The sequence below is a fragment of the Leptonychotes weddellii genome, chromosome 11 (genome assembly GCF_054177405.1).
Source record: "Leptonychotes weddellii isolate Sample4059 chromosome 11, ASM5417740v2, whole genome shotgun sequence".
NCBI lineage: Eukaryota > Metazoa > Chordata > Mammalia > Carnivora > Phocidae > Leptonychotes > Leptonychotes weddellii.
In genome coordinates this window covers 24,904,443-24,931,584 of record NC_138379.1, presented here as the reverse complement: position 1 = coordinate 24,931,584, position 27,142 = coordinate 24,904,443, and the positions used below count along the sequence as shown (strand labels likewise).

The window sequence follows — 27,142 nt, the reverse complement described above, 5'->3', positions numbered from 1 at the left end:
AGTTTAATGCTCTGATTGTCAAGTAGGTATAGATAATGACATTAAATATGAACAAGCACATCATTTCATGGGTGCAAGATAGGTTTATAAAATATAAATGCTCTGACAGTAAGAAAACATACTGCTATACTCAATTATATCATCTGTTCAAAATACAATTGCTTCTATGTTTGGTAAATAGAATAATCCAGGTCACATTCCTGTGTTCAACTGAGTTTCTAGTCCCTCCCTTTTCTCTAAATACTTGTGTTGTTTCTGCATGTTCTTAAGTGTCATCATGTATTGCTATAGGCATGATGGCTATATTTAACTAATAATGACAAGTGGTTGTCATTAGATTTTAACTCAGTAACACTAGTCTGACATATCATTTGAAGTATGTCTTCAATTTAAATTTGATTAAAATTACAAACATCCCATCTATTGTGCCAATCAAAATGTTGTCACCCTTTCCCTGAACTTTTCTATGAACTTTCTTGAAATAAGTTATGGCAGCTTAAAGTGAAGGCTAGCCTTGGGTCATAAACATATTTTAAAATATGACTCTTGGAATAGAGCAGAGCAAGGCCACTTGGGGCTCCTTTTAAAAAAGGACTTGAGTTTGACTTACACGCTGAACAAATTCTCAAGGCAAAAAGCACAATATTGTAAGAGTTCAAAGGCTCTAACTCAGATTCCCATATCATACTATGTATACCAGTGCTCAGCAGGGATTTTAATTTGGCTGTGTGCATTTTAGGATCTCAGACCTAGCAAATACATTTGGTAGTAAAATCGGGGACTTGTGACAACCTGCTTGAAAAGCTGGTAGAAATGTGCCTAACAAGAGATAGAGCAAAAGAAGGAAAATAAATAAAGATTATGTGGAAATACAATGTTTTTGACACCTATTATATATGATAGGCTTTTACATTGATCATTTTATGTACTCCTCATAACTCTGTGAGGCGTCTACTGTTGGGTTCAATTTATGAATAAGAAAACTGAGGCTTAGAGAGGTTAAGTGACTTGCTCAGGCTCACACTGTAGCTTGCTTCCCTGGCAGTAATGAAGAAAGCAGAGATAAATGTTTTTGTTGTTGTTTTCCTGAACCTAGCTAGCTATTCTGGGGAGGGAGGAGTATACACAAGGTTCTGATGAATAGCCTTGGGGTTTTAATAGCAATTAGAATCTTAGTTATGTTTAAGAAATGCTATTCTCAGTGTTCTGTTCAGACTAGATATTTATAGACATTTAATTTCCAAATAATTTATCTTTTTGTAGAAACAAAGACAATATCCAATAATCCTTTAAGATATTATTACCTCAATTTTACAGGTAAGGTCATTGAAACACAGACCAATCTATTTAAGGTCATATAAAAGGGACTAGAATCTTGCAAGATCATCTGACTTCAAGTATAGTGTTCTTGCCACTAAATAATAATGCATTTCTCAAGTCTTTCCTAATAGATGTCTGAAAGCTTCAAAAACTGATGGTCTAAAATTTAGGAAACCCTTGAAAGAGTACCTACCTAAAAGACTTGATTTAGAGTTTACTACAAATGCCTGTTTCACTTGACAAATTATCTCCTTTTGTTTCCATGACATTATTTGTTCTTATGATACCACCCTTTTGATTTCCTTTATAACACCACTGTCAATAAATACCTTATTTACTTCTTTATATATTTATTGTCTTTGCTCCTTCTACCTCACTAAGCTCCATGAGATCTCTCTCTTGTTCATGCCATAACCTTAAGATTGGAGCAATGCCTGACACACTATAGGGACTCAATAAATATTATGATTAAATGAATGAATGGTCTTTCTTTAACTATTCCTCTGCCTCCTTAGATAGAGAACTACTTTTTTCTTTTTTTTTTTTTTTTTACCTCCCACACACTCTCTCAGCTCTAGCCAGGGAGATATTCTCTCTGTCCACTTTTATCCATGTAGCAAACAACTCAAGGTGATAAAGACAGTATTTATAACACTTCTGAGTTAATACTCTATGAGAATTAAAATTTATCTGGTTTCTTTGCAGCTATGACAGAAAGACCTTATCCAAACTCCCTAAGTCAGGTGTAATTCCATAAATAGAACTTTTGGATTTCAAAAGTGTTAATACAGTGCATATATCCTAATAGTGCATAGATCACATATTAAGTAATGCATCCAGCAAGGTTTAGGGTAGCAGTCCATCATCAAACATAGTATTTTTCAATAAAACAATTGATTAGTTATACTAAATAAGGTTCTGTTACCAAATGAGTTATGAAAAAATTTTTTTATCTTCTGCAATTTTGGATTTTGAAATTGCATGTAAGAGATTATGGAGTTGTAGCACTAACTTAGGAATTCTGAGTAGAAAATATAATACACTTAAAGCACAGAATGCGGGCATGACATGCAGAAAGTGTTCAAACTATCAGGACAGTTAAGGTTTGCGGGCCCCTTCACCAAACAAGTGTAGTCTTTATATATATATGCAATTCAGCTATTCATGAATATGTCAAGGATTTAGATGATTCTCAATGATTTGGTAATTTACAGTATAAAGAGATGCTGCCATATGCATGCTCTTGATTTCCCTACTAGCTAAGGACAGTTTTTGGAGGGTCCATCTCTTGCAACATTCTTTAAATCTACATCTGTTTATATAGTAAAGATAATCTACATACTTATTTACAGGTTTTAAACATTTGGGATAGGGAAATAAATAAAATATATGCCTAAGTTTTATCCTGACTTGTAAAACTAGATAAAAGAATCATGTGCTGGGATGCCTGAATAGCTCAGTCAGTTAAGCACCCAACTCTTGATTTTGGCTCAGATCATGATCTCAGGGTTGTGCGACTGAGCCCTGCATTGGGCTCCGTGCTGAACATCGAGCCTGCTTGGGATTCTCTCTGTCTCTTTCCCTCTGCCTTCCCCCACCCCCCCCACCGATAGAATCACGTGCTATCTCAGAACAAAGTGAGTTTTTATCCTCTATCTAATGTCATATTCTTGTTTTTGAATACATGCAGCTAAGTGGGAGATTTAAAATGGACTGACAAATAATCTTGCCTAATACAAATACTATTCAAACAATATGATAACAAGGAATTTGGGAAATCCTCCCCCAACTCCTGTAGTAGTTGCTCAAATTAAGTAATGCTCTCCCCATAGGTGATCATCACAAAGCCCAATATTAGCTTTAGCAGACTAAAGTAGTCCTTGGTATAGTCAGAATTATAGCATTGTCTTGAGATCTAGCAGCAAGAATAGCAAGGTGTGATTTGAGGTGGGTAGTGGGTTATTTCTTGAAACTTGTGCTTTTAACACAACCATTTAAAAATCAACAAATTCAGGAGACACATAATGGAACAAAATATAATGCATGAATCCAGGTTCATTAAACTAATGCATTTTTTGAAAAACAAAATATGACAGAACATTTCATTATTGACGCAGATAGGAGAAAAAGTGTTAGGCTGCTATTTAGAATGTGTCTTGTGTGTCGTGGAATTGAAATATTTCCAAATCATCAATAATTAAAATGATGAGAATCCATCATTTCACTGACATTTACTTCTACATGAAGAGATGGCCTATTTTAAATGTGCTCACACATATTCTTGTCAATCACAAGCTGTCACAGCAAATTATTTCATTTTGTAGATCACATGGCAGTTAGCAGAAAATCTCTAGGTTTAAATTTAGATCTTAGGTGTAGTATCAAGAACACTTTTTATGGATTTTTTTCTGTGATTACATCTTTGCAATACAGTATATTAAAGATATAAAATCTTATTCATAGTACTCAGTTTCACTTCTGGTTAACAAAACGCAGGACTGAAATGAATCACTGTAAATGACAGCTCTAAAAGCCAAATAGTAGAATAGAATATACATAAAAGAATGAAAATATAAAACTAAAAAAATTTTTAAACAATCAGAACCCCATACAATGGAATTTGGATCTAATGAGTTAGGTCCAAACAGTTTTTTTCTCTCATCTTCTTTAAGACATTTAAGCAATTGCCAGGCATTTCTTATGCTAGGTTTGCACTGCCTACAGCTTCTAGCAGTTATAAAGGAGCTAACCTCTTATAAACCCCATGAATCAGATGTAAGAATTTTCACTGTGCCACCATTAAAGAAGATTCAGGAAATGGTGAATAAAACCTAAAGTGCATGCCCAAGGATCTGAAAGCTTTTAAAATGCCTCTTCAAACAATTCGTTAACTACATCTTCACAATTCTAACAGAATCATTAATAGATTTCAGAATCTTCAAATGCCAGAATTATATGACCTAATCAGACAGTTGATCTTCATCAGCAGTCTTTATTAAAAAGATTCTATTTTCCCCATACATAATCTTCTGCTTTGGCATTTAACTTCAAAATGTAAGAATTATTCTAATACTGCATTTCAACAGGGAATGCTTCATGTCAGTCTTGACCTTGGCTTGACCTCTATAAGAAAGCTTTGTGTTTCGAGGTATGTGATGAATAGCTCTCTGGCTTTCTATTAAATCCAGTGGCACTGTCAACAGTGGTACTCAAAAGGGGTAGTAAAGTAGTTAAAAATCAGAAATATTCCTTAGGTCTTTTTCTACCCTGGTAAATCTGGAAATAGTCTGAGGCAATTTTCACTATCTACACTGCTTTTCCAAAGAATAAGAAAACAATGAAGTATGGAAATATAATTGCCGAAATATACATAGACGTATTTGGCCTTCCTGTAGCAGAAATAATGTAAATTTTCCTTTGGAGGACCCATTTGATTTACGTTGTTGAATAGGGTTTTCAGTTTTAAGGATTTATAACTTACTCAGTTTAAGCTCCTTAAAGACCAGGACTTCTATCCCTAACTCAGGACTGCATACATAATAGATACTTAATAAAATACTTACTGGTTTACATTTAGATCGAACTGAATTAAACTGAATTTAATATCAGAGATATTTGATAAAAAAGAAGTCAGACTATAAGCCCCTTTTTTCATCTCTCTCTGAACTGGCCTAGTACCTGGCACATAGTAGGCTTTCAATGAATGTTTGCTGAATGAATGAAAATCTTTATATTAAAGTAATGACTAATTACTGACTCTAATGCCTGTTGCTTAACTGCATGTAAAATATTCATGTTCATGTAGAAAGATACAATAGTAATACCCAATTTTGCCAGCAGTTTTCACCTTATTTATGTTTAGAATGCCTCCTTACTCTAAATTTATCTACCACCTTCGAAGCTATTCATATGTGTCTTATTTTTATGGTACATCATCGTAAATTATTGATTATCTATAAAACACATGCAAGAAAGGTAATTTTAACCTGATTTGAAAAAGTACATGTGAATATGTGGGATATATATATATGAAATCTTCCCCACACTTCTCTCAAAATATTTAATTCAAGTTAAAGACTATACTGTGTATAGATAATATTTATTTACATTTATATTCTTAAGGTTCTGGAAGAAACCAAATATCAGCCTTTAGACTTACAGGCTTATCTATGAGCTTAAGTTAGACAAGTGGCTTTTTCCCATTATACTTATCCTAGGTCTTTTTAATGGACATGTGATATGCTAGTCTGTGTCCAACCTCACCTACAATTTCTTTTCTCAAAAGACAAGGCACATCTGCCACCTGCTCTACTCCGTGTCCCAGCAACAACTGTCGAGCAGCATAAAGATTGATTATCAGTCAAAAACCATTGCACAACACCAGATTTTGGTGGGTTAAGCTTGCTGATCCAGCAAGAGATGGTGTGAAATTTTCAGGAGTGTGTGCCAACATTTTGGTGCTAAAAGAACAGCAGTGCATGTCACAGTGAAACACAGCCAAAGATATGCAGACAAAGCAGAGAAGTTTTTTGTTCTGGACTTGGCTTTAAAAAAGGATAAAAGAGAAAACAAAAAGTAGGAAGAAATTAGTTTGTACATTTAAAAATCATCCACCAAGCTAGTCATGTGTGTAACACTGTTATTTTAAGCATACATGTCCAGAAAAATTTCTAAGAAGTTAACTATAAATAATTTTTATAAATCTCTTCTACAACACCATTATCATATGAATGGCAAGTATTTCTTATTAATAAAAATAATCAAGGATCTTAAGGAAGCACTCATTACATATACATTTAAATATACAACAGTCACAGAAACATTTACCCACAAAGACACATGCTTTTATAGAAGATGATTTATACAAATGATTCAATGAATACAAAATAAAAGCAACCATAGTTTAAAGTTGAATCAAGATTTGAAAAATATATGGGTCTATACTCCCACATAGGTAATTTTTAGTGAGTACTATAGCAACAAGTTTCTTTACCTTGAACTTTCTACTGAATTCAAGAAATTATTTCCTGATGATCAGGTATTTTGAAAGAGAGAGAAATCCTAGTTTCATCTTATATAATAACATTAATATAGGAAGAATTTTCATCACTTCATCTGTAATGAACTCCAGAATTACTTTTCTTCCACTTACGCAATTACTGCCTAGACTTGTCCTTGGTTCACCAGCTTTGTAGCAGTTTCAGGAAAAAAAAATACTTCTAATAAGGTAGTAAAAGTACAGGGGAATACAACAGTTAGAGACACTGAATTTGTATGCCAAAGTTCTTATGTCATTTAAATGTGATTACCATTTATAGCACTTGATAACAGACTATGGTATGACATGTTTGTAAGAATATTCTTCGATAGTACTTTTCTTTCTTTCTTAAAATGAATTCTTTCCCACTGAAGAAAGAAAAATGTTTGTTTTATTTTAGAAAATCACATTTCTGAAATGCTAGAAACAATGGACTTTTTAAAAAAAGACCTCACCAGCAAATATGTCTAAAATACATGTTTATATTTTGTGTATATAATATTATGTATACATATAAATATAAATTACATATATATATATATATATATACACACACACACACACATTTCAAGGTTTAAAAAGTCAAGCTGCAGCATTTACTTTATGAAAAATTTTATTAGGAAAATCGCATGTATATGAGAATTAAATGTTCATTCTGACCACATTTTCATAGTTATGTTAATGCTCTCTGAAAAAAGACCAAGAGTGTAAATGAATAAATGCTATTTGAAACTTTGAACTATTTTCTGAGAGAATAAATCTAATGAATTATGTCTGTTGGGTGTCACAGAAACTAAACAGTAAATTCAATAATCTCTGATTTAATTTATTATATTTTCACCATTTAACCTCCTGCAGGCTCCCTAATGTCTATTCAGATCTATATTAAATTAAGCACCAATGCTAATGAAGGGCAATAAACGTGGCTGTCAGTGGATTTTTCTTTCATTAAGCACATTATCCTCTTACTGAGCTGTAAATGCGTAAACATTAGTTTTGTTAAACCATGCAAAAAAGACAGGATGAAAATCATTTTTTAATTGCACCCCTTAAGCAATTTACTGGGGGTGGGGGTAGGGTATTTTTTTTTCTTTTTTACCTTTAATTTTTTTGAATGGATCTAAAAAGGGCTCTCCTGTTGAAACATAAACGTCGGCTTCATGGGGTATATCTTCAGGTTTGAGGGCTTCAGTGCCGTTTGCCAAGAACACTCGTCGTGCGGCCATGTTCAGATTCAGCTTTTCTGTGCACTCCTCCAGCAACTAGAAGAAAGCAGGCAAGAGGTAAGAGAAAGTGATTTAGGACAAAGAAAGCAACACATTGCCATGAAACAAAAGGTGCTAACAATGAAAACAGACACCCATTGAGTCACTGGCCAAGTTAAGTAACTCAAGTAACTCCACCAATATATTTTCTAGCACTTGAAAATATAAAATAAAAGGTAAATCACAGCACTGAGACTATCTAACGATCGTCTAATTTTAGTCCTTGTTCTGTCTGTTTAACAACTCCACAAGATATAAAGCTATTCTGTTTAATTCAATATACCACTTATATATTGATAAAAAAAAGAAAGGAATAAAATACCTGTGAGATCTATGTATATATAAGCATTTTACAGATTCATTACTAAAAAGAAAATTTTAACACAATAAACATCATCTTTTTCATTTCTTAAATTATAAAAAGAGTAAGGGAAGAAATAAAGCACTGAAAACTTTTGAACACTATTTACCAAGGTGATGGTTGGTACTGTAACTTTGGCAAAGACTGCTCTAGATCCATTTTTGTAAGCTGTTACTGTAATCACTCTGGGATGAAGTTTGTGACTTTGAGACAATCTATGCCAATTCTGGGCTGGCTGAAATTTTAAAGAAGAGAACTCTGCAACTCTGAAGGAAAAAAACCCACAAAATTGGTGCATGTTAATTAGTAAAAACATTTAAATAAATATTATCCTAGACATTTTGTATAGATATAAGCCCTAATGATTGTTCCCAAGTATTCCTCAAAAAAACTTTTTATAGGCTAAGATTGTCCATATCTACTTAAATATTTTTAAAAATTTAACACAGGATAAGTTTGCTAAAACTGTTCATGTAAAACACCTATCTGAGAATAGATGATTTTTTATCAGTTAACTTATAAAACACCACAACCCTCATTTAAAAAATCATATGTATACATGCTGTGTTCTGTTAGAAAACAAAAAACAATAACATAGTCCTAACATCATGAAATAGTAAATGGCTAAGATCTTCCCTTAAGTTTTCATGTTTACCAAAGTTCTTTGATTTTTTAAAAAGATTTGAAATTCAAATAGTTTCTTACTCTAAGTTTCTTATTCTAAAGTTAGTTGTAACTGCTTTCATCTCAAATTTGTTTGGGGGTAGAAAGGGAAGATTTCTAAGTTTTGTCTTCATTCAAAATCAGTTTCGATTCTTATTATTTTCTCAGCAAAAGTACATGACAAATGACTAGCATGTTGTATTTTTCTTCAGAGTTCTCTAACCCTGTAATTCTTAATGCCACAGAAGCAAAGTAAACATTTTGAAATAAAAACTTCAGGTAAATTAAAATCACAATATACCCACCTAATCAAATATATGAAAATAATGGGAGTATCAGTTTCTTGGTTTGATTTTTGCTTTTGCCAACATTTTCTTCTATCCATAAATTCTTAGGTTAACAGTTTATGATAACAATCTTGATATGAAAATATATACACAAAATGGTTTTATAAGTCCATTTCATTTTGATTTTATTACAAAATATTGATTAAATATCAAAAGTATGCATTTTGATTTTAAACAAATATCTGGTAAACAGATATTCTGTAGTCCTAGCCTGATTCTCCTTCAAGTATTTTTTTCTGAGTTTGATTATTATCCACATTAAAGTGTATCTCATGTTTTCCACAAGTGTAATTAGCAACATTCTACTCAGGTGTTTTCAAAGAAAAAATGAACAAAACAAAAACAGAAACAAAACCCTAGAGATGTGTTACATTTTAATGTCTGAAATAGTCAATTGAATCATTATAAATTCTGCTCAAAGGAAAAAGCTTCAGCAGTCGGTTAAAAGAACAGAGAACAGCTTTGATTACCTCAGTTGACCCACTGGAGCACTGACAGGTCTGTTTCTCTTGGATGCTGATAAAAAACAAGAATTGTTTTTACTGTTTGATTTGTAGCTATATGGGTCTGATATTTCATCATGGCTATGATCTGATGCTGTTTGATGTGTGGAGCAATCTTGAAGTCCTGACCCTTCTGATACTGCCGCTGAATGCAAAAGTCTGTTGGGGCCAAACTGCAAATAATCTTCAGTAGTTTTAATAACTGCTTTTGCCTGGGATGACATAAACTCTCTGAAAGAAACAATCCATGGAAGAATACAGTGAATTGATTTGTAATTACTTATTAACAACTACCCCATAACTGGTTGTGTGCTATGTGCTAGACAAAATACTACACACTGGCCAGTATTGTATTTAATCCTTATAACATCCCTGGGAAGTGGGTACTATTTGTATCCCCATTTTACAGATTTAAGAAGTTGTGGTTCAGAGAGACAATTAACTTGCCAAAGTTCACATAATCAGTAAGCTGACAGGGTGAGAAACTGAACCTAAGCCTGTACTAAAATAAAGCCCACATTCATAACCATTAAATTGAATTGCTTTACTCTATTAAAGAAGAAAGCTTGTGTAATGCTTGAAACAATGCAAGTAAAATTTTTAAATTCTTAGATTCATTTATTAAAAACTAGCACTCTGCTCAGTATTAGGAAATATAAAAGCTAAAGATATGTGGCTTCTACCCTCAAGAAACTTGCAAACTATCCCCTAATAAAGACAGAATATATGTTAAGTAAGCCACTTAGAACTATGGGTATGTATTAACTATAAATGCAAAACAAATTCCTTGAAAGCAAACTTACATTGTCTGGAATAAAGTTGATAAAGGCTTCATAGCAGGCTGGGATTAGGGTGACCAACTCATCCTGGTTTGCTCAGGTCTGCCCAGGCTTTGGCAATCAAAGTCACACACCCCAGGAACTCCCTCAGTCCCTCAGTCCCTCAGTCTCAGACAAATTGGGTTGGTTGATCACCCTACCTGGTAGTTAAGCTGGAGGAGTAGCATTTAGATGAACTATGATGTTTAAACAGGGGACCATATGACCTGTGACAATATGTAAATCTATGTAAATACCAACTTAGGAAGATGGAATATATAGAGAATTTGCTGGTATGATAAAATGAAACAAGCTTTAACATATTTAAGAATATTGAGCTGTGTGATGATTAGGCATAGAGGATAGTAAGCTTCCATGTATTATTTCAGTATTCCATGTATTTGTATTTTTATACAAACCAAATCTGCTTCTGTCCAATTTGCTAGTTCCTCAGTAGTTCTTATACATAATGTAATATAACCCCACCCACCCGTGCAATTATAAAACAGCATATGCTTAATGTGGAAAGCTTGGCACAGACAGCCTCTCCTCCAGTTTTTTCTAACCCACCAATGTCATTACAGTCACAATTATTTCTCCTGGCCTGTCCTCTCTATGTTCACAAATGTGTAAAATGGTTGATTACTTCCTCTGAAAGAATGGAAGGCAGTCACGTGCCACGGGGAAAATTGGTGTGGGTGTGTGGATGAGAGTTGACACAGTGCATCAATAAAGCTAAAACACTGGGATCCAAGCAGTTGTATTTGTTGTTATCACATGTTTTCTATCCAAGTCTGTCCTGAATTGACCATAGCTCTATGGTCTTCCCTCTGCTCTGAGGATCTACCCAGGCTCAGAACTTTGGTAAACAGCCTTTTGAATTATCGCTGGACTTGAACTCTGGCAGAGGCGAGACCTCCCTTCAGACCACCTGAGGTACCTCAGATTTTAACAACAACCATGGTGGCGGCAGGTGGCAGCGGTCAGGTCTCAGTGGCAGCGTTTCTGCAGCACCAGCTGTGGAACTGCAAATGGTCACCAGGCTTTTCAACTTAGGGGAAGAGCCGCAAACAGGCAGGAGGAGAGATCTGCGGATCTCAGACAGTTCCCAGTGCCCATAAAGAGTCACTTGGAGGGGCGCCAGGGTGGCTCAGTCGTTAAGCGTCTGCCTTCGGCTCAGGTCATGATCCCAGGGTCCTGGGATTGAGCCCCACGTCGGGCTCCCTGCTCAGCAGGAAGCCTGCTTCTCCCTCTCTCACTCCCCCTCCTTGTGTTCCCTCTCTCGCTGTGTCTCGCTGTATTTTATTAAAAAAATAAAATAAAAAAAGTCACTTGGAAAGCAAATTCTCATATAAAGAAAGAAAAGGAATTCTCTACATAATGCAGATTGGGTGTCTTTTTAAGATTTTATTTATTTATTTTTAAAAACTTTTTAAAGATTTTATTTATTTGAGAGAGAGAGAGGGAGCATGAGTGGGGGGAGGGGCAGAGAGAGAAGCAGACTGACCCTAAGATCATGAGCTGAAGGCAGACACTTAACCGCTTAACCCACCGAGCCACCCAGGTGCCCCGATTTTATTTTTTTTTGAAGTAATCTCTACACCCAGTGTGGGGCTTGAACTCGTAGCCCTGAGATCAAGAGTCACATGCTCTTCTGACTGAGCCAGCCAGGTGCCCTGTGTCTTTCTTTTTTAATGAACACATTTTGTTTATTGTCAAATATTTTTATAAATATCCTCATGATTTTATATGATAATCCATTTTCACACCACCAGAAAGTGAAAGGTTTTTATTTTTTCCAAATTTCAAAGTTTCAGCTGTATTGATGAGAGGGCAAAAGGCAAGCTGAGGGCAAAACTGGAGCTGACACCCCACAAGCCCCACTCCCCTTAGGGTGGGATATGTGTAACATTCCTCAGGCACTGTAAGAACAAAGATAGGGAGAAACAAATTGTCAACTGATAATGATCGCAGTCACGCAGGACAGGAAACTCCACTATTGTTTGTAACTGTCTTAATGATTAACAAGAAAAACACAATCTTAATAACAGCCAGACCTCCAAGAACCTATAGACTCAATGTCCTGGAGCCCTACCATCACCTTCACTTCCATGGGATAGAAAACCCTATATAATCAGTCACTTCTCACAATCACAGTGCAGCCCTTTCTACCCACGGGTCCTGTCCCAGTGTGCTAATAAAAACATCTTTTTGTACCATAAAATGCCTCAAGAATTCTTTCTTGACCATTTTGCTCGATGACCCTGCATTATGTGTCACACTTTTAATTCAGTATCTTGCCTTTTTTACCTAAATACTGTCTTATAACCATTTTTCAGGTTGCTATACGATCTTTACAGATTTTACTAGAATGTAAATTTTATCAAGTAATTTTACTTATATCTTGCCTTCCTCAATCTAGTCATGTAAAAGTTATTTACTGTTTTCATCTGCTGGCATATCTTCCCCCTGTCTTCTGGTAAGAGCATTGGAATCCTTTAGGGAAACTCGCATCCTTCTCCCTCCCAACTCCACATGATTCTGGTAGGGTTAGGACAATAAATTATATGAGATTTACCTGGTAAATGGTTAAAAGAATTAAACTAAATTATATGATTTTACCATATTTATTTATTATTGGTTTTTCTCTAGTAATTTATATCAAAAAGGGGGAGAAAAGGTAGTTTTTCATGTGAAAATGTCGCTTTTGGCCCACCATCTGTATCAGTTCTGATTTGTTTTATCAATGCTGATGACAGGTTTGCACTAGTTCTTACACACTATTAAACTCTTCTTTCTTTTAACAGTTGATGTGTTGCCTAGTCTTTGGGTGTGAGAAGATAATCACAGAACTGTTTGGCAAAGCTAACTTGTCCTACAAAGGGAATTAAACCCATACACATGGTTTGTTAAATTAATGCTGGAAATGAGGGTGTTAGGACCATTCAGCTCAAACACACTTGGGTTTCAGGTGACTGAGCTTGTTACTAGTATACACAGAAACTTAAAAAAGAAAATAAAACCACTCCAGCAGGGCACAAAGAGAAGGCCATTCACTGCTCTTCAGAATATACTAGTGACTTAAAAACAACTCCCATAGTAGTGATTATTATTGTAATAGCATTGTCTGGGAACAGATGGTAGCTATACTTGCGGTGAGCATAACATAATATATAAACTTATCCAATCACTATGTTGTACACCTGAAACTAACATAACATTATGTGTTAACTACACTCAACTTAAAAGACTAAAAAACAAGGACCGCTGTCTGGCTCAGTGATTCTTGATCCCTAGGTCGTGAGTTCAAACCCCATGTTGGGCATCAAGGTTACTTAAAAAAAAAAATTACAAAACAACAACAAAAACCACAACTCTAGTAGAGTGCCACATTTTTTGACTCCACAACCTCATCTATCCTTCTATGCCTAACTGCTTCCTCTTCTTACATCATTATTGCCTAACCTACCTCTGTTCTTCTCAGTCCTCATGGGTTCTGCTAATTCCTCTATGTATCTCCCCATTTCTATACCACACTACTTTCTGATGACTCTCTATGACTTACATTCAATGCCCCCAAAAGTTTAACTGCATCACTACCCAGTTTAGAATTCTTAAGCTAGGCAATCTCATAAGCCACTGGCAAGCCTGTGGATGGGAAAGTACCTGTCAGTGGCCCAAAAACTATGGACAGGAGAGCAGGATAATAAGATGAAGAGGGCTTCGAGTAAGATGGACTCTCAGATGCATGCCAAAAGAGGAAAACATACTTGGCAGGGGAATTGCATGGCCTGTCTCCTATACCAAGATAAGCAGAGACACTGCATCGTGTGACTGGAGAGGTGGGCAAAGGAGGTAGCTCTACATTAGGAGCCCTGAACCAGCAGCGCTCTTTAGCTAATAGAACTCTAACGTGTAGACTGTATTTAAGTCACCACAATTGTAGTCTCTTTGTCTTTCTTTCTCTTATTCTCCTCACCTTTTTTCTTTGAAAGATCCTTTTGCCTCCTCTGCAAAAATTTCTTAGAAATCCCATGACATTCAGAATTATTAAAGTGAACTTCCTTCCACCTCCAGATTTATATATATCTTCACATAGCTATCTTCCCCCCAAAGTCTTCGCCTTCTGAGAATTGTACTCTACATTCACATAGTTATCTCATTCACCAAGAAGTTTTTGTCTTTTAATTGAGAATTTGGCCTGTAATCTTACAATTTGTTTTCTATTTTTCCTATGTATTCTATGTTCCTTTTCATTCCTTTCTTGTTTTCTCTCAGATTAAATAACATCTTTTTTATTATTTCATTTTCATTTCTATTAGGTTGAATGTCCTACATTGTTTAACCTTACTTTTTATGGAAACACTAGCTATTACAATATGAATCTTAATCTTGTTAAAGATTAATTTAAATTACTAATTAATTACTTTCTGGACAAGGCAAGAACCTTAGAACACATCATACCCATTTATTGCTGCTTCCTTGGGCTGGTGGTCTATATTTTCTTATTCCATTTTTCCATGGGTAGGTATATCTATCTTTCATGTCTCCTGATTTTATGCAGGGAACTCAGCTCCAAAATTCTGCTTGCCTGGACTTGAGGCTTTACATCCTGTCCTCCCTGTGCTTCTTATAAATAATAATTACATAAAATTTACATTATAATTCATTTTATTTTATTTTATTTATTTATTTGACAGAGAGATAGACAGAGCCAGAGAGCACAAGCAGAGGGAATGGCAGAGGGAGAGGGAGAAGCAGGCTCTGCATTAAGCAGGGAGCCTGATGTGGGACTCGATTCCAGGACCCTGGGATCATGACCTGAGCCGAAGGCAGACGCTTAACCATCTGAGCCACCCAGGTGCCCTATAATTTATTTTAAAATCTAGATTTTGTTACAACTGTTTTTTATAAAATTTGATAAGCTGAATGGCAGTTTTATTGGACTTTGTTTTTCCCAAATGATACTGAATTTAGTTTAATACTAAGGTCACTTTTATTTATTGGCTTATCTTTATTCTCTATGGATGGGTGTAGGAATACCATGTGGATTCCTAAACCAATGTTTTAGGAAACGATCCTTTATCATAAAAAATAACCTCACTTTGTCCTCACTTACTGTTGAGGCTATCTACCACATTCTGGAACCTGAGCTAATTTTATAACACAGATTTTCTTTTTAACATTTCTATGTCAGTCTTATTATCTTGTCCTGGAAGTCTATGATGTGTCTCTACTATAAATCTTTTATTATATCTGTAAAAGATCCACATATATACAGATCTCAAATTGTTCCTTCTTTGGTAAGATTTCTATGCTACCCTTGTTGTTTTTTTTTTTTTTTTAAGATTTTATTTATTGATTTGACACAGAGAGAGCACAAGCAGGGGGGAGCTGCAGGCAGAGGGAGAAGGAGAAGCAGGGAGCCTGACGCTGGGCTCAATCCCAGGTCCCTGGGATCATGACCAGAGCCAGGGGGCAGACGATTAACCGACTGAGCCACCCAGGTGCCCTTCTATGCTGCCCTTGTATATAGAAATGCATTTCCTTCCTGTGCATTCACATTTGCCCTGGTAGATTTGATAGCTGGAATCACTATACTTCATTGATTATGTCCTCCATTTAAAATGCTAGGCCTCAATTTCTGTCAAATATTCTAATTCATCACTGTATTATTTACTTTTACCACTGGTAAAAAGCATTTTTTTTTCCCAGCCTAAAACCTAAATTATACTATATTAGGTTGGTACAAGAATATCAATCACACTACTTCAAAAATATAACTTCTTAAAAAATATCTGTTATCTATCTATCTATCTATCTATCTATCTATCTATCATCATCTATCTATCTCTATTAGTTTCCTATTGTTGGGCAACAAATTACCACAAACTTAGTGGTTTACAACAATACCTATTTATTATTACATGGTTTCCCTGGGTCAAGAGTCTGGGGAAAACTTAGCAGGACCCTCTGCTCAGGATCTCATAAAACTGAAATCAAGATGTCAGTGGGGCTACAGTCTCATCTGATGCTCACAGTCTTTTTTCCAAGGTCATTCACGTTTTGCCAGAATTTAGTTCCTTATAGCTGTAGAATTTATAGTGACTATCATCTTCCTTGAGGCCAACAGAAACTCACCTTTTTGATTTTTCTGTTTCTGACCTCTAAATTTTCATTTAAGAGTTGATCTGATTCAACTAGGATAATTTCCCATTTAACTCAAAGACAATTAATTACATACTTTAACTACAACTGCAAAAATCTCTTGTACCTTATCATGTGACCTCATTATGGGAGTGACATCCTATCATATTCACAATCCTACCCACACTCAAGAGGAGGGAATTACACCAGCCATATACACCAGGAAGTGGGAATCTTGGGGGCCATATTAAATTTCTGCCTACCATAATTATGCAGTTTTCATTATCCTTTTTTTATGCCAAATTTAGATTCTGATCTGAGGTAAATTTTCTGGAAAATTTAAATATAAGTACTTAAGATTGAGTTTTGTTATCATTCAGTACTGAGGATATGTAAAGAGTATGTCACAGATTTTGATGACAAATTCAAAGAGGAACTAAAAAAATGCTTTGAGAAATGGCATTTTTATTAGAATAAATTACTTCCTAAAGAGAGTATTTTAAAGGAGGAGATATTCACTTGGATGTAAAAGTTCTCATATGTTTCCTTTAAACAACATCAGCAACATTGCTTCTGAATTAGTTTATTTTCAGTTATTGGAAAACACTATTCAAGAACAAAAATTGTGATGAGATGTGTCTACATATATTAAACTATGTATAAATATATATATATATATATTTTTTTAAAGATTTCATCCATTCATTTGACAGAGAGAGAGAGAGCACAGTAGGTAGAGTGCAGGCAGGGGGGAGAGGGAGAAGCAGACTCCCTGCCAAGCAGGGAGCCTGATGTGGGGCTCGATCCCAGGACCCCTGGATCACAACCCAAGCCGAAGGCAGACACTTAACCAACCAGGCCACTCAGGCACCCCAAACTATGTATATTTTTAAGGATTTTATGTGTGCTTAGATGAAGATGAAATAAAACATGTCAAAATTTAACCTTAAAGCAGTATGAATAAAAACTATCAGTTAATTAAAAACTATATACTTTAGGTAAATGAATTTTTTTTTAAAGATTTTATTTATTTATTTGAGAGATAGGTAGAGAGAGGTGGGGGAGGGAGTGGGGAGGGAGTCGGGAGGGGCTGAGGGAGAGGGAGAAGCAGATGCCCCACTGAGCAGGGGAGGCCAACACGGGGCTTGATCCCAGAAACCCGAGACCATAACCTGAGTTGAAGGCAGACACTTAACCAACTGAGCAACCCAGGTGCCCTGGTAAATGAATCTTTTAAACAATTTCTTTACATGATATAATGGATATGATAAGTCACAGAACTACAAAGCTCAAAGGTACATTAGTAGATTACGTTTTTATTCTTTTCTCAAACATGACTATACCTCGTCTACATATCAGCTTTTTATCATAATCCAAAAGATTATCAAGGATAGATCCTATACATTGTAGAATTTGTAGCCCCCTTGATAGTCTAGACTACTGTTTAATTATGCTTTACTTTTTGTAATTTTTGTTAAATCTGATGTACAATTTTTACTTCACAAGTAACAACTAAATAAAGATCTAAGGTCCAAAAGTCTAAGAAAATATGCTCAGAAAGTAGTACAGAAAATTATAAGACTATGATAAGATTTAAGGGTATAACTCTAGTTTTGACAAGAACAATTTTTCTTCCCATTTCTCTGCTTTAATAGTGTTAGTGGGTCTTAGTGGCTTTTTATAGAAATTTGAGGAAAACTAATAAAATCATACTTGTCTATCTCCTATTCAAGGAATTCTACTGGTTGGTCCTGCTCATTGCTCCTCTGTAATATCTTTCAGCTATAATTACACCATATTGCCTTCATTAGTTCTTACCAGTCATTTGCCAATGGGTTTCATTCAGCTGATCTATACCCATTACTGTACATCTTTCAATAAGCAGGTATTTAATAAATATTAATCTAAACTCAGTGGTTACATTTTCTAGAACTCCTTCCATAATAACAATAATTGTCTAGTGGAAGAGAGAAATGTTATACAAATAGTCACGCATATAAACTTACAATTATTAACTGTGATTAGTACTGTGAAGGAAAGTCCTGGCTACTATGAGGGAGAAATTCAGGGGTTAGCAGAATAGAGGAGGCCTCAACAAAGCTGCTCAAACTGACAAGACACATGAGAGGAGTTAAGCCTACTAAATCCTAATCATTCCTTATTTCTAAATCATCCCCCCAAGGTCCTATATGAACTAATGTACTAGTTTGCATATTGAAATGTTTGCTTTGTGATTTGCTATGTAATTTCACATGATTTTATATCTCACTCTGCAAGGGTAAGGTCTTTGTTTTGTATCTTTTATACTTCTACTAGAACTCAACCAGTAATTGATATGCAGGATTTATTCTTTGATAATTATGACATCATGCCAAAATGTGTCACAAAAATGTCACCGACAAACACAATTTTAGAAGTAAAATATAATAAAGCCAAAGCCAAGAGTTATGTCAGGTAATATTTATTCAACAGTTTTTCCATTGATTTTTTCTTTAAAGAAAAGCCTCAGTTATATTTGAGGATTCATCCTCTTTATATGCCCATAGTAGGTATCCCCTGATTAGCTCCAGTGGGTAAATCTCAGTGTCTAACACCAATGGTGGTAATTATATTTCCTTTTTCCCTTGCCGGTTAAGTAATCACCTTGTGATCCAAATTTGGCCAATGAGACATAAGGCCAAGTCGTCTGGGGAGAGGTTTTTTGCCCTAATAAAAAGAAATATAGGAGTGCCTGACTGGCTCAGTCAGTAGAGCATGCGACTCTTGATATGGGGGTTGTGAGTTAGAGCCCCATATTGGGTGTAGAGATTACTTAAAAAAATCTTTAAAAAAAAGAGAGAGAGATAAGTGATCAAATATCCATTTTCTTTAGTTGGACACTGTTGAGTGAACATGTAATGAGCCATCTTGCAAGTAGGAGGAGTCATACCCAAGGATCTAGCCAATATTCTGAGGATGGCAAAGGGAAGGAGCCAAAGAGCCAGGCTCCTTGAAAATACTGCTGAACCACTGAATTTAACCCTAGAATTGCCCTGCATCTGTTATGTAAGATAATGAATTCTTCCTCATTTTCTTCATTTTTAAAGTCATTTTCAGTTGAGTTTTCTGTTACTTTGTGCTAATAGTATCCTAACATACAATCAGTTCTTGAATCACACTTGCTTTACTTTTTGTTTTATTCAAAATCTTTACTAATTTTATAATGGGCTAAAGTATAAACTACTATGGTATTTTCTAAACATTTTACTTTTACTTAATCAGGAACATTTCACCAGAAACTTCAGCATAAGCATAAAAATGACAGAGTTTTTATTTTCCTGCTCTTTGAAACACAAAGCATGCTGGGTGAATTTAGATTTCTATGGAAGAAATCTGCATGTGGCTAATAATTCTATTCATAAGTGTGGCTACTTTGACAGGTCATGGCTCAATAACAAACATGCAGGTCTAAGTCATCACACAGTTTAGATATGAATTCAACAGCAGAATAATGACAGTTGCCAAGGATTTGTACTTGCTGTCGCTTCATACCAGTGTTGGCTGTCAAAATGTCTCTTTTTCTTATACAGAAGCCATAGATTTTTTTATGGATAGCAATTACTTACAATATACAATGAAGTACATCAAATCTAACAACCACTCTTTAGCCCCTCATTACTTGGTAGTCTCTTTGTTAAATGTAGTCAACCATTTTCATCTAAATTATTTATTTATACTGTATATTTGACAACCATATCTTTCTTGCTTTATATTCGTATGGCATTTAAACCTTCATGAAGAGTTATGTTTTTTTTTTAATATTGTCATTTGTAAAACTTATCTCTATCCTATTACCATTTTAATGGTAATTAAATGCTCTAATTGGAATAAACACAAATAAGAAAATGTAAACATAAGGGAAAATAACCCTAAGTACATTCAATAATAAATCACCAGCTTAAAATACTGAAATACAACTGATAAAAGAAATAACCCCACATATGTTTGGTGAATGTAACCTGCTATAAAATCTCTGGAGTACATAAAGCACAAAAATTTCATTAAACTTCATCAGAACCTTTTTCCAACTTGATGAAATGAATAACCTAAAGATATAAATAACTTTCTACAATTACTAGATAAAATGTGATTTAAACATCATAGAAAGTAAATAACAGAAGTGATAATAATAAAAGTGAACAATTCCCCCCAAATTTTATTTCCAATAGCAGAAGAAATTGTATTTCTAGTTTGGCCTAGAAATTTAGGTAAGGGTATCCCAGTTGCAGCACAATTTCCAGTTATTTTATAACACATACTATGTCAAATTTTTACTTAGAACTTGATGATTGAATAATAAACAATGTGTTATGTTCAAGCCACATATATACCCTCTAGGAGCTATTCAACGTTTGTTAAATTGAACTTTTTTACTTTTACAGAAGGAAATTCTAAACAAGAAGAGCAAGTTCTCTGGGTAAAGGACCCATTTGAGTATAGTATCATCCCACCCAAAGGAAGAAAAGAATATTTGTGCTTATGCAAAATACAAAGGAATAAAAACAAGGTACATCTTAAATCTAAAACTGGAGGAGGTTACAGATACCATATACAATGTTTCCAGAGGAAATGTAAATCTTCCAAAGGAAACAATATAGTCTTTTAACATTTTAAAAGGAAATAATACATTAATCTTTAGATCTGTAGAGATTTTGTTTTTGAAAAAAAATTTTGAAAAAAGTTATGAACTACGCCAAATGTAATTTGTTGGGAATGAAGGTAGAGCACTGAAGGTGTTTCCTTGCTTCCTTCACTGCTGCTATCTTCCCTCACTCCCTTCTGCTGCCCATTCCATGCTGGGAATGGACTGCTCGTCTTTGGAATGATGAAATTGCTAAACTTAAACTGTCCCTGGAAAAGGAAATATGACCAAATTTTTCTATTTAAAAAAGAATCTAAGATTCATTCCAATTAAAAATAGCCAAGATCCAGGGCACCTGGCTGGCTCAGTCAGTAAAGCATGAGACTCTTGATCTCAGGCTCGTGAGTTCAAGCCCCATGTTAGGCACAGAGATTACCTAAAAAAAAGAAGTAAAAAAATATCCAAGATAACTAAAATGACATAAAAAAGCGAATGAATGGTTTAGGTGCTATTCGTCTCCTTGAAAGCAAGATTTGTCTGTGAAAAAGCAACCCATATAATATATAACAAAAAGTTGTTGGTGATTCACTTTTAAAACTGATTTAAGTCCTGGGGCACCTGGGTGGCCTAGTCGTTAGGCATCTGCCTTCGGCTCGGGTCATGGTCCCAGGGTCCTGGGATCGAGCCCCGCGTTGGGCTCCCTGCTCGGCAGGAAGCCTGCTTCTCCATCTCCCGCTTCCCCTGCTTGTGTTCCCTTTCTCCCTGTCTCTCTCTCTCTGTGTCAAAATAAATAAGTAAAATCTTTTTAAAAAATTTAAAAAAAACTGATTTAAGTCCTTATTTAATGCACTAAAAATAATTTCTCCCACAGGGAACTAAAAGAGTTGGCAACACACTCAGCTGCAAGCAGGATTAAAAAATACTGTAACTTTCTATTGTAAAAATCATGAAATTACATCCTTTGATGATCATCAGCTAAAAATCATTAAAATACTTTATGCGTGGGGTAGAAAGAGATACTAATTTTTTACAACATTCTCTTAATTGTAAAATGCAATTGTAATTTAGAAATCTTCTACTCAGCATTTGGAAATACCTTCTATAAATATGACAGAACTGTCCATAGATACCTGCTATCAATAAATAATTAATTCTGCCATCCATGTCTCAAAGGCTGGTGCCCTGTTCCAGGTCACCTGGGAATACATCAGACTATAGCTAGGTAGGAAAAGTTTCTTATTGTGCTGCTTTCCTGGAAATAGCCATAGGAATTAGGCTAGATATTTCCAGTTATCTGACCTCCTAGTGGTAAGTCATAACATGCGAGGATCAGACCTTCTTTGGCACAATACGTTGAACTCATTTACACTGTTGGTGATTAGTTTTCTTGCTGGGGGAAGGAACATGGCACAGCAGTTTTCACTCTATTACAAACAAATACAACAGAGTGACAAAGGAAAAACATTGAAAGAACACAAGAGAGAGGAAAAGAGTGGATAATGTGAATACAATATAGAATAAATTAATAGCACTGGGTAATAACATGAGAATAAAGTGACCAGTCATTGTATGGCTTGCAATGAATGGATTTAATTCATGTGGGCATATTTTGTAAAACGTACAGTGTGTTTAGTGAAAAGAAACATAATCTCTTGTGATATAAGTAAAGGAAAAACAAATTGACTATATTTTAATAATTATTTCTCATAAAAAGATCACAAAGACGTTGGAAGAAAGGTGGCAAGGAAAACAAGAATGAGACAAGAAACGTTTTAACCTCAATCAGGGAGAAATGTCTTTACTTATAGAGAAAATTGCCTCTCTCTGATAATCCTATTAATGCCAACCATTAGCCTTTATGAACCTGACCCCTTACAGGTTGAAACTCATCATTTTCTTTTTCATGAAAGTAAAAGATCTCTGGGCATTATCTTTGACTTTCCATTCAATTACCAAGAAAATGTTTACTTTATTTTCTAGGTGCATCATAATCAAAGTTGATGGTAACAGGTAATAGTGGCAAAAAAGAAGTCAGGATTCAGACAAAGAAATATGAGTAGCACATTGAAATAAACTATAAAAAAACAGATGATAGGAAGGTGTCACATGAAAAGAAAGACTGACATTAAAAAAAGGACGAATAAGGCCAGAGTTAAAAAGAATCAGAATCAAAGAAAGAAAATGAGAAGAAAGCAGAAACCGTATAAATGAAATTATAGTTAACTCTAACAAAAAAATAATCTAAAAATACACAAAAGATAGTTGGAATAAAAAGCACTATTTTAAAAGGAAAGTTGATAAAAATAAATTCTAAAGGGAATAAAAATGTGTAAATACACATTATATTAGCAATGGCATTTGTAGAAAGGAATACTTAAAAATCTTATTTAGAAATTGTTTCCATTGTCTTATTGGAAAGAACACTTTCATGAACAACTTACATCTCTACCGTATAACTATACTGGGTAATGATGTTCTAAAAAATTATCTAGGCATATAGCTAGTACACTGGATAAATAACCTCAGACACTGCTAATATGGACTCAGAGGTCAAAGGAATAAAGCAAAACAAAAATTAGCTAAAAGTCTAGATTTCACTTTCACCTAAATTTACTAACAAACAAAAAACAAACCGCTTTAAGATATAAATGTAACCTGGCATTTTTATAAGAGATTAACATAATTCTTAATTTATTAATATTTTCTTTAATGCTCTTATAGTATATATTTTCTATCTAACGTTAAGACTATGACATCACATTTAGCCATCCCATAGTTTATCAAAACCTGATAGGGGTGCCCAGGTGGCACCACAGTTGGTTAAGCATCCAACTCTTGGTTTCGGCTCAGGTCATGATCTCAGGGTTGTGAGACTGAGCCCTGCATCAGGCTCTGTGCTGGGCATGGACCCTGCTTGGGATTCTTTCCTTTCCCTCAGGACCTCCCCCACCTCCTCCACCCCCTCCCGGTGTGCTCTCTCTAAAATAAATAAATAAATCTTAAAACACACACACAAAGACACACACACACACACACACACCTGGCAGATACTTTTTCATCCTTCACTTTCTAATGGAGAAAAAAACACAGGAAAAATACCTCTGTCTCCTCTGCTTTGCATTTCTGAGAAGTGTGGTAGGATATAGCAGTTAAAAGTTCTGGCTGTGGAGTTAGATCCACATGGGTTCAAACCATATGTTCTCTACCTACAAGCTCTGTGATCTTGGTCAAGTTAATTAACCTATCTAGGTCTTTGTTTCTTCCTTAGTAAAATGGAAATGTTTAAATACTACCTGCCTTATATTCCCCCCAAGGTTGTTTGGAGAACTAAATAGACACAATGCAGGTTAAGTGCTTAGCATGGTGAATGGCACAGAGCAAATATTATCTGCCCTGCCATTATCATTTTTATCATTATGCTACTGTCCAAGTCAAACTCCAGGGATAATTTCTGTTTATTGCATCATCTACCTTTTTTCTTCCCATAGAATAAAAGAAATTGAAGGGCTCTAATCCAGGCAACAACCTTCATAGCCCATCATATCTCCAAGTTATTATTGACATCATCTCCACAAAATATTGAGCATTTACATAGACAACTTTCTGTAAGCACTTTATCTCCTTCAGGATTCAGTTTAAGCTGCTGAAATAATATTCTTACCTTGGTAAATCTTTTGAAATACATTTATAAGTTGGGTGAATGGTATTTCCACTGAAGGTGCCTTCAGCATTGCTCTGCGGTGATACCTCCATGGCGTTAGTCAAGGGTGATAAAGAAGACTGAGAAAGTGATGCTCCGTGATCATCTGTTTCTCTTTTTGCCATTTTCAGCTAAAAATGAGGAAGAATTTTATTTAATTTAAAAGATAAAACTCTCCAGGGTTATAAATTGAGGCTGGGCATTAATCACAATTTATTTCTCATCATGTTCTAGACTATGCAGCAGTTGCTAAATGTGAGATCTCATGATTAAAAAAAAAAAAAAAACAGAGATGAAAGCCTAAAGGAAAACAAAAGTATGAATCTAAGTCTTTGAACAGTATAATCCTGGGGCACCTGGCTGGCTCAGCCGGTAGATCATGCCATTCTTGATTTGTAAGTTTGAGCTTCATGTTGGGTGTAGAGGTTACTTTTTTTTTTTTTTTTTTTTTGAGAGAGAGAGAGAAGAGCAGAGGGAGAGGGACAAGCAGATGCGGGGCTCGATCCCCCGATCCTGAGATCATGACCTGAGCTGAAACCAAGAGTCTGACGTTTAACTGACTGAGCCACCCAGGGGCCCCAGGAATGCAATTTTAAATAGGTTTGTCAGTATAGGCCTCATTGAGGTGATAAAATCTTGGCAAAGACTTGGAAGAGGGTCTTTGTTGTCTGCAGTTGAATCTAATCCCGAAACTCCTGATATTCCTTGAACTAAACTGCTTTCCAGAAAAGCAAGTTAGCTAGTTAGCAAGTTGCTAGACTTATTGTTAACTAAGCATATGGAAGAATGAAAGAACTATAATATAATTTAAACTCACAAGTATTATGGAGAAATACATACCTATAATACATAAGATCATGTCTTTCCCACTTTCTAGTTATGGGACCATGAGTATTATAGCCTTTCTGTGTTTTAATCCTCCCATTTGCAAAACTGGTTATCTACATGGTTATAAGGATTAAATAAATAAAATGGTGAACATGAAAGCATCCGGCACAGTGCTTGGCATATGGTAGACATTCATGAAGTGTTAGGTGAATTTGAATCTATATCAAAATAAGAAAATGTATCTCTTTCTCCATACTTTAATAAGGAAAGGTGCTATTCTTTGCCCAGCACCCCTCTGGTATTCCAATTGAAGACCAAAGGGCTGTTGGCCTTCACACTACCCCTCTCCCTTTAAGCTTCTCACAGCAGGAGGAACAAGGTTCTCTCAGGCTTCTATAACAACCACTGTTTGTTCAGGTCCTTCATAGGTTGAATCTTCCTAATTGAGGAATGCTTATAAGTGAAAAACTCTAGCTGTGTACAGCAAGGCAAAATTATATGATTACAAAGTAAATCACCTTGCAGAATGAAATCGTTTGACTGCCCTGGTGTGTTTATTATATAGTCCAATTATTAAAAACTAAGAAAATTTGCATCAAACTATAACTCTTGAAATATAGAAATAGTTTTACTTTTTACTTATGCATGATTACAATCCTAATCTTCACTAAAAGAGGCAATCATTTGAGTGATGGTATAGTTTTACTTTCCATGTAAAATAGTTTCAGGATGCTTTTTGGTGGAATGAATTATATAAGTGTGAAATCACTACCATTATTAAATGCAATATTTCTTCTATAATGTTACTATAAAAACAGTGTTATCCTCACTAAAAGTAGAACATATAATAGGTTAAGTAGAATATGCAGAATAGAATAAGTTTGCAGATATCATTCATGCACATTACTAATTAAATGAAAACTAATTGTTAATTAGAGATTAAAGAAAATAAAATGTGTTAATTTTAATTTGACTGACACTACTATGGTATTTTAGTGAAGTACAGGTAAAGGCACTGCCTTATGTTTTATTAACACATGCATAGTTTATTTACTGACACACTGAAAAACCACTATTTTTTTACTTCCATCTCTTAATCATTTTACATGAATAGAAGCTCTCACTCATGCCCACCCCTAGATCTGCTCTTCCACCCTTTTTTTAAAAAAGGCATTCAAGCACACAGTGGTTATAGGCCTGGACTCCGGAGCCAGAGTGTCTGGGATTACATCCCCGCTGCCCACTTACTAGCTGTGACACTTTGGACAAGTCACATAACATCTTTCTGCATCAGTTTCTTCATTTGTAAGAAAGGATTAAGAATAGTTGGGGCGCCTGGGTGGCTCAGTTGGTTAAGCGACTGCCTTCGGCTCAGGTCATGATCCTGGAGTCCTGGGATCGGGTCCCGCATCGGGCTCCTGGCTCAGCGGGGAGCCTGCTTCTCCCTCTGACCCTCTCCTCTCTCATGCTGTTTCTCTCTCGCTCGCTCTCTAATAAATAAATAAATAAAATCTTTAAAAAAAAAAAAAAA

General features: G+C 35.1%; 1 protein-coding gene across 1 annotated transcript in view; it reads right to left on the bottom strand.

Moving 5' to 3' along the window:
- LOC102744272 (doublecortin domain-containing protein 1) overlaps positions 1-27,142 on the bottom strand; it is a 99,375-nt gene that overhangs the window by 49,346 nt on the left and 22,887 nt on the right. The window contains exons 3-6 of the mRNA XM_006728927.3: positions 24,745-24,914; positions 9,465-9,728; positions 8,094-8,250; positions 7,458-7,620 (exon numbers count right to left, since the gene is read on the bottom strand). Of these exons, the coding sequence (XP_006728990.2) occupies positions 7,458-7,620; positions 8,094-8,250; positions 9,465-9,728; positions 24,745-24,908 (748 nt within the window). The 5' untranslated portion in view covers positions 24,909-24,914. The remainder of the gene's footprint in view (positions 1-7,457; positions 7,621-8,093; positions 8,251-9,464; positions 9,729-24,744; positions 24,915-27,142) is intronic.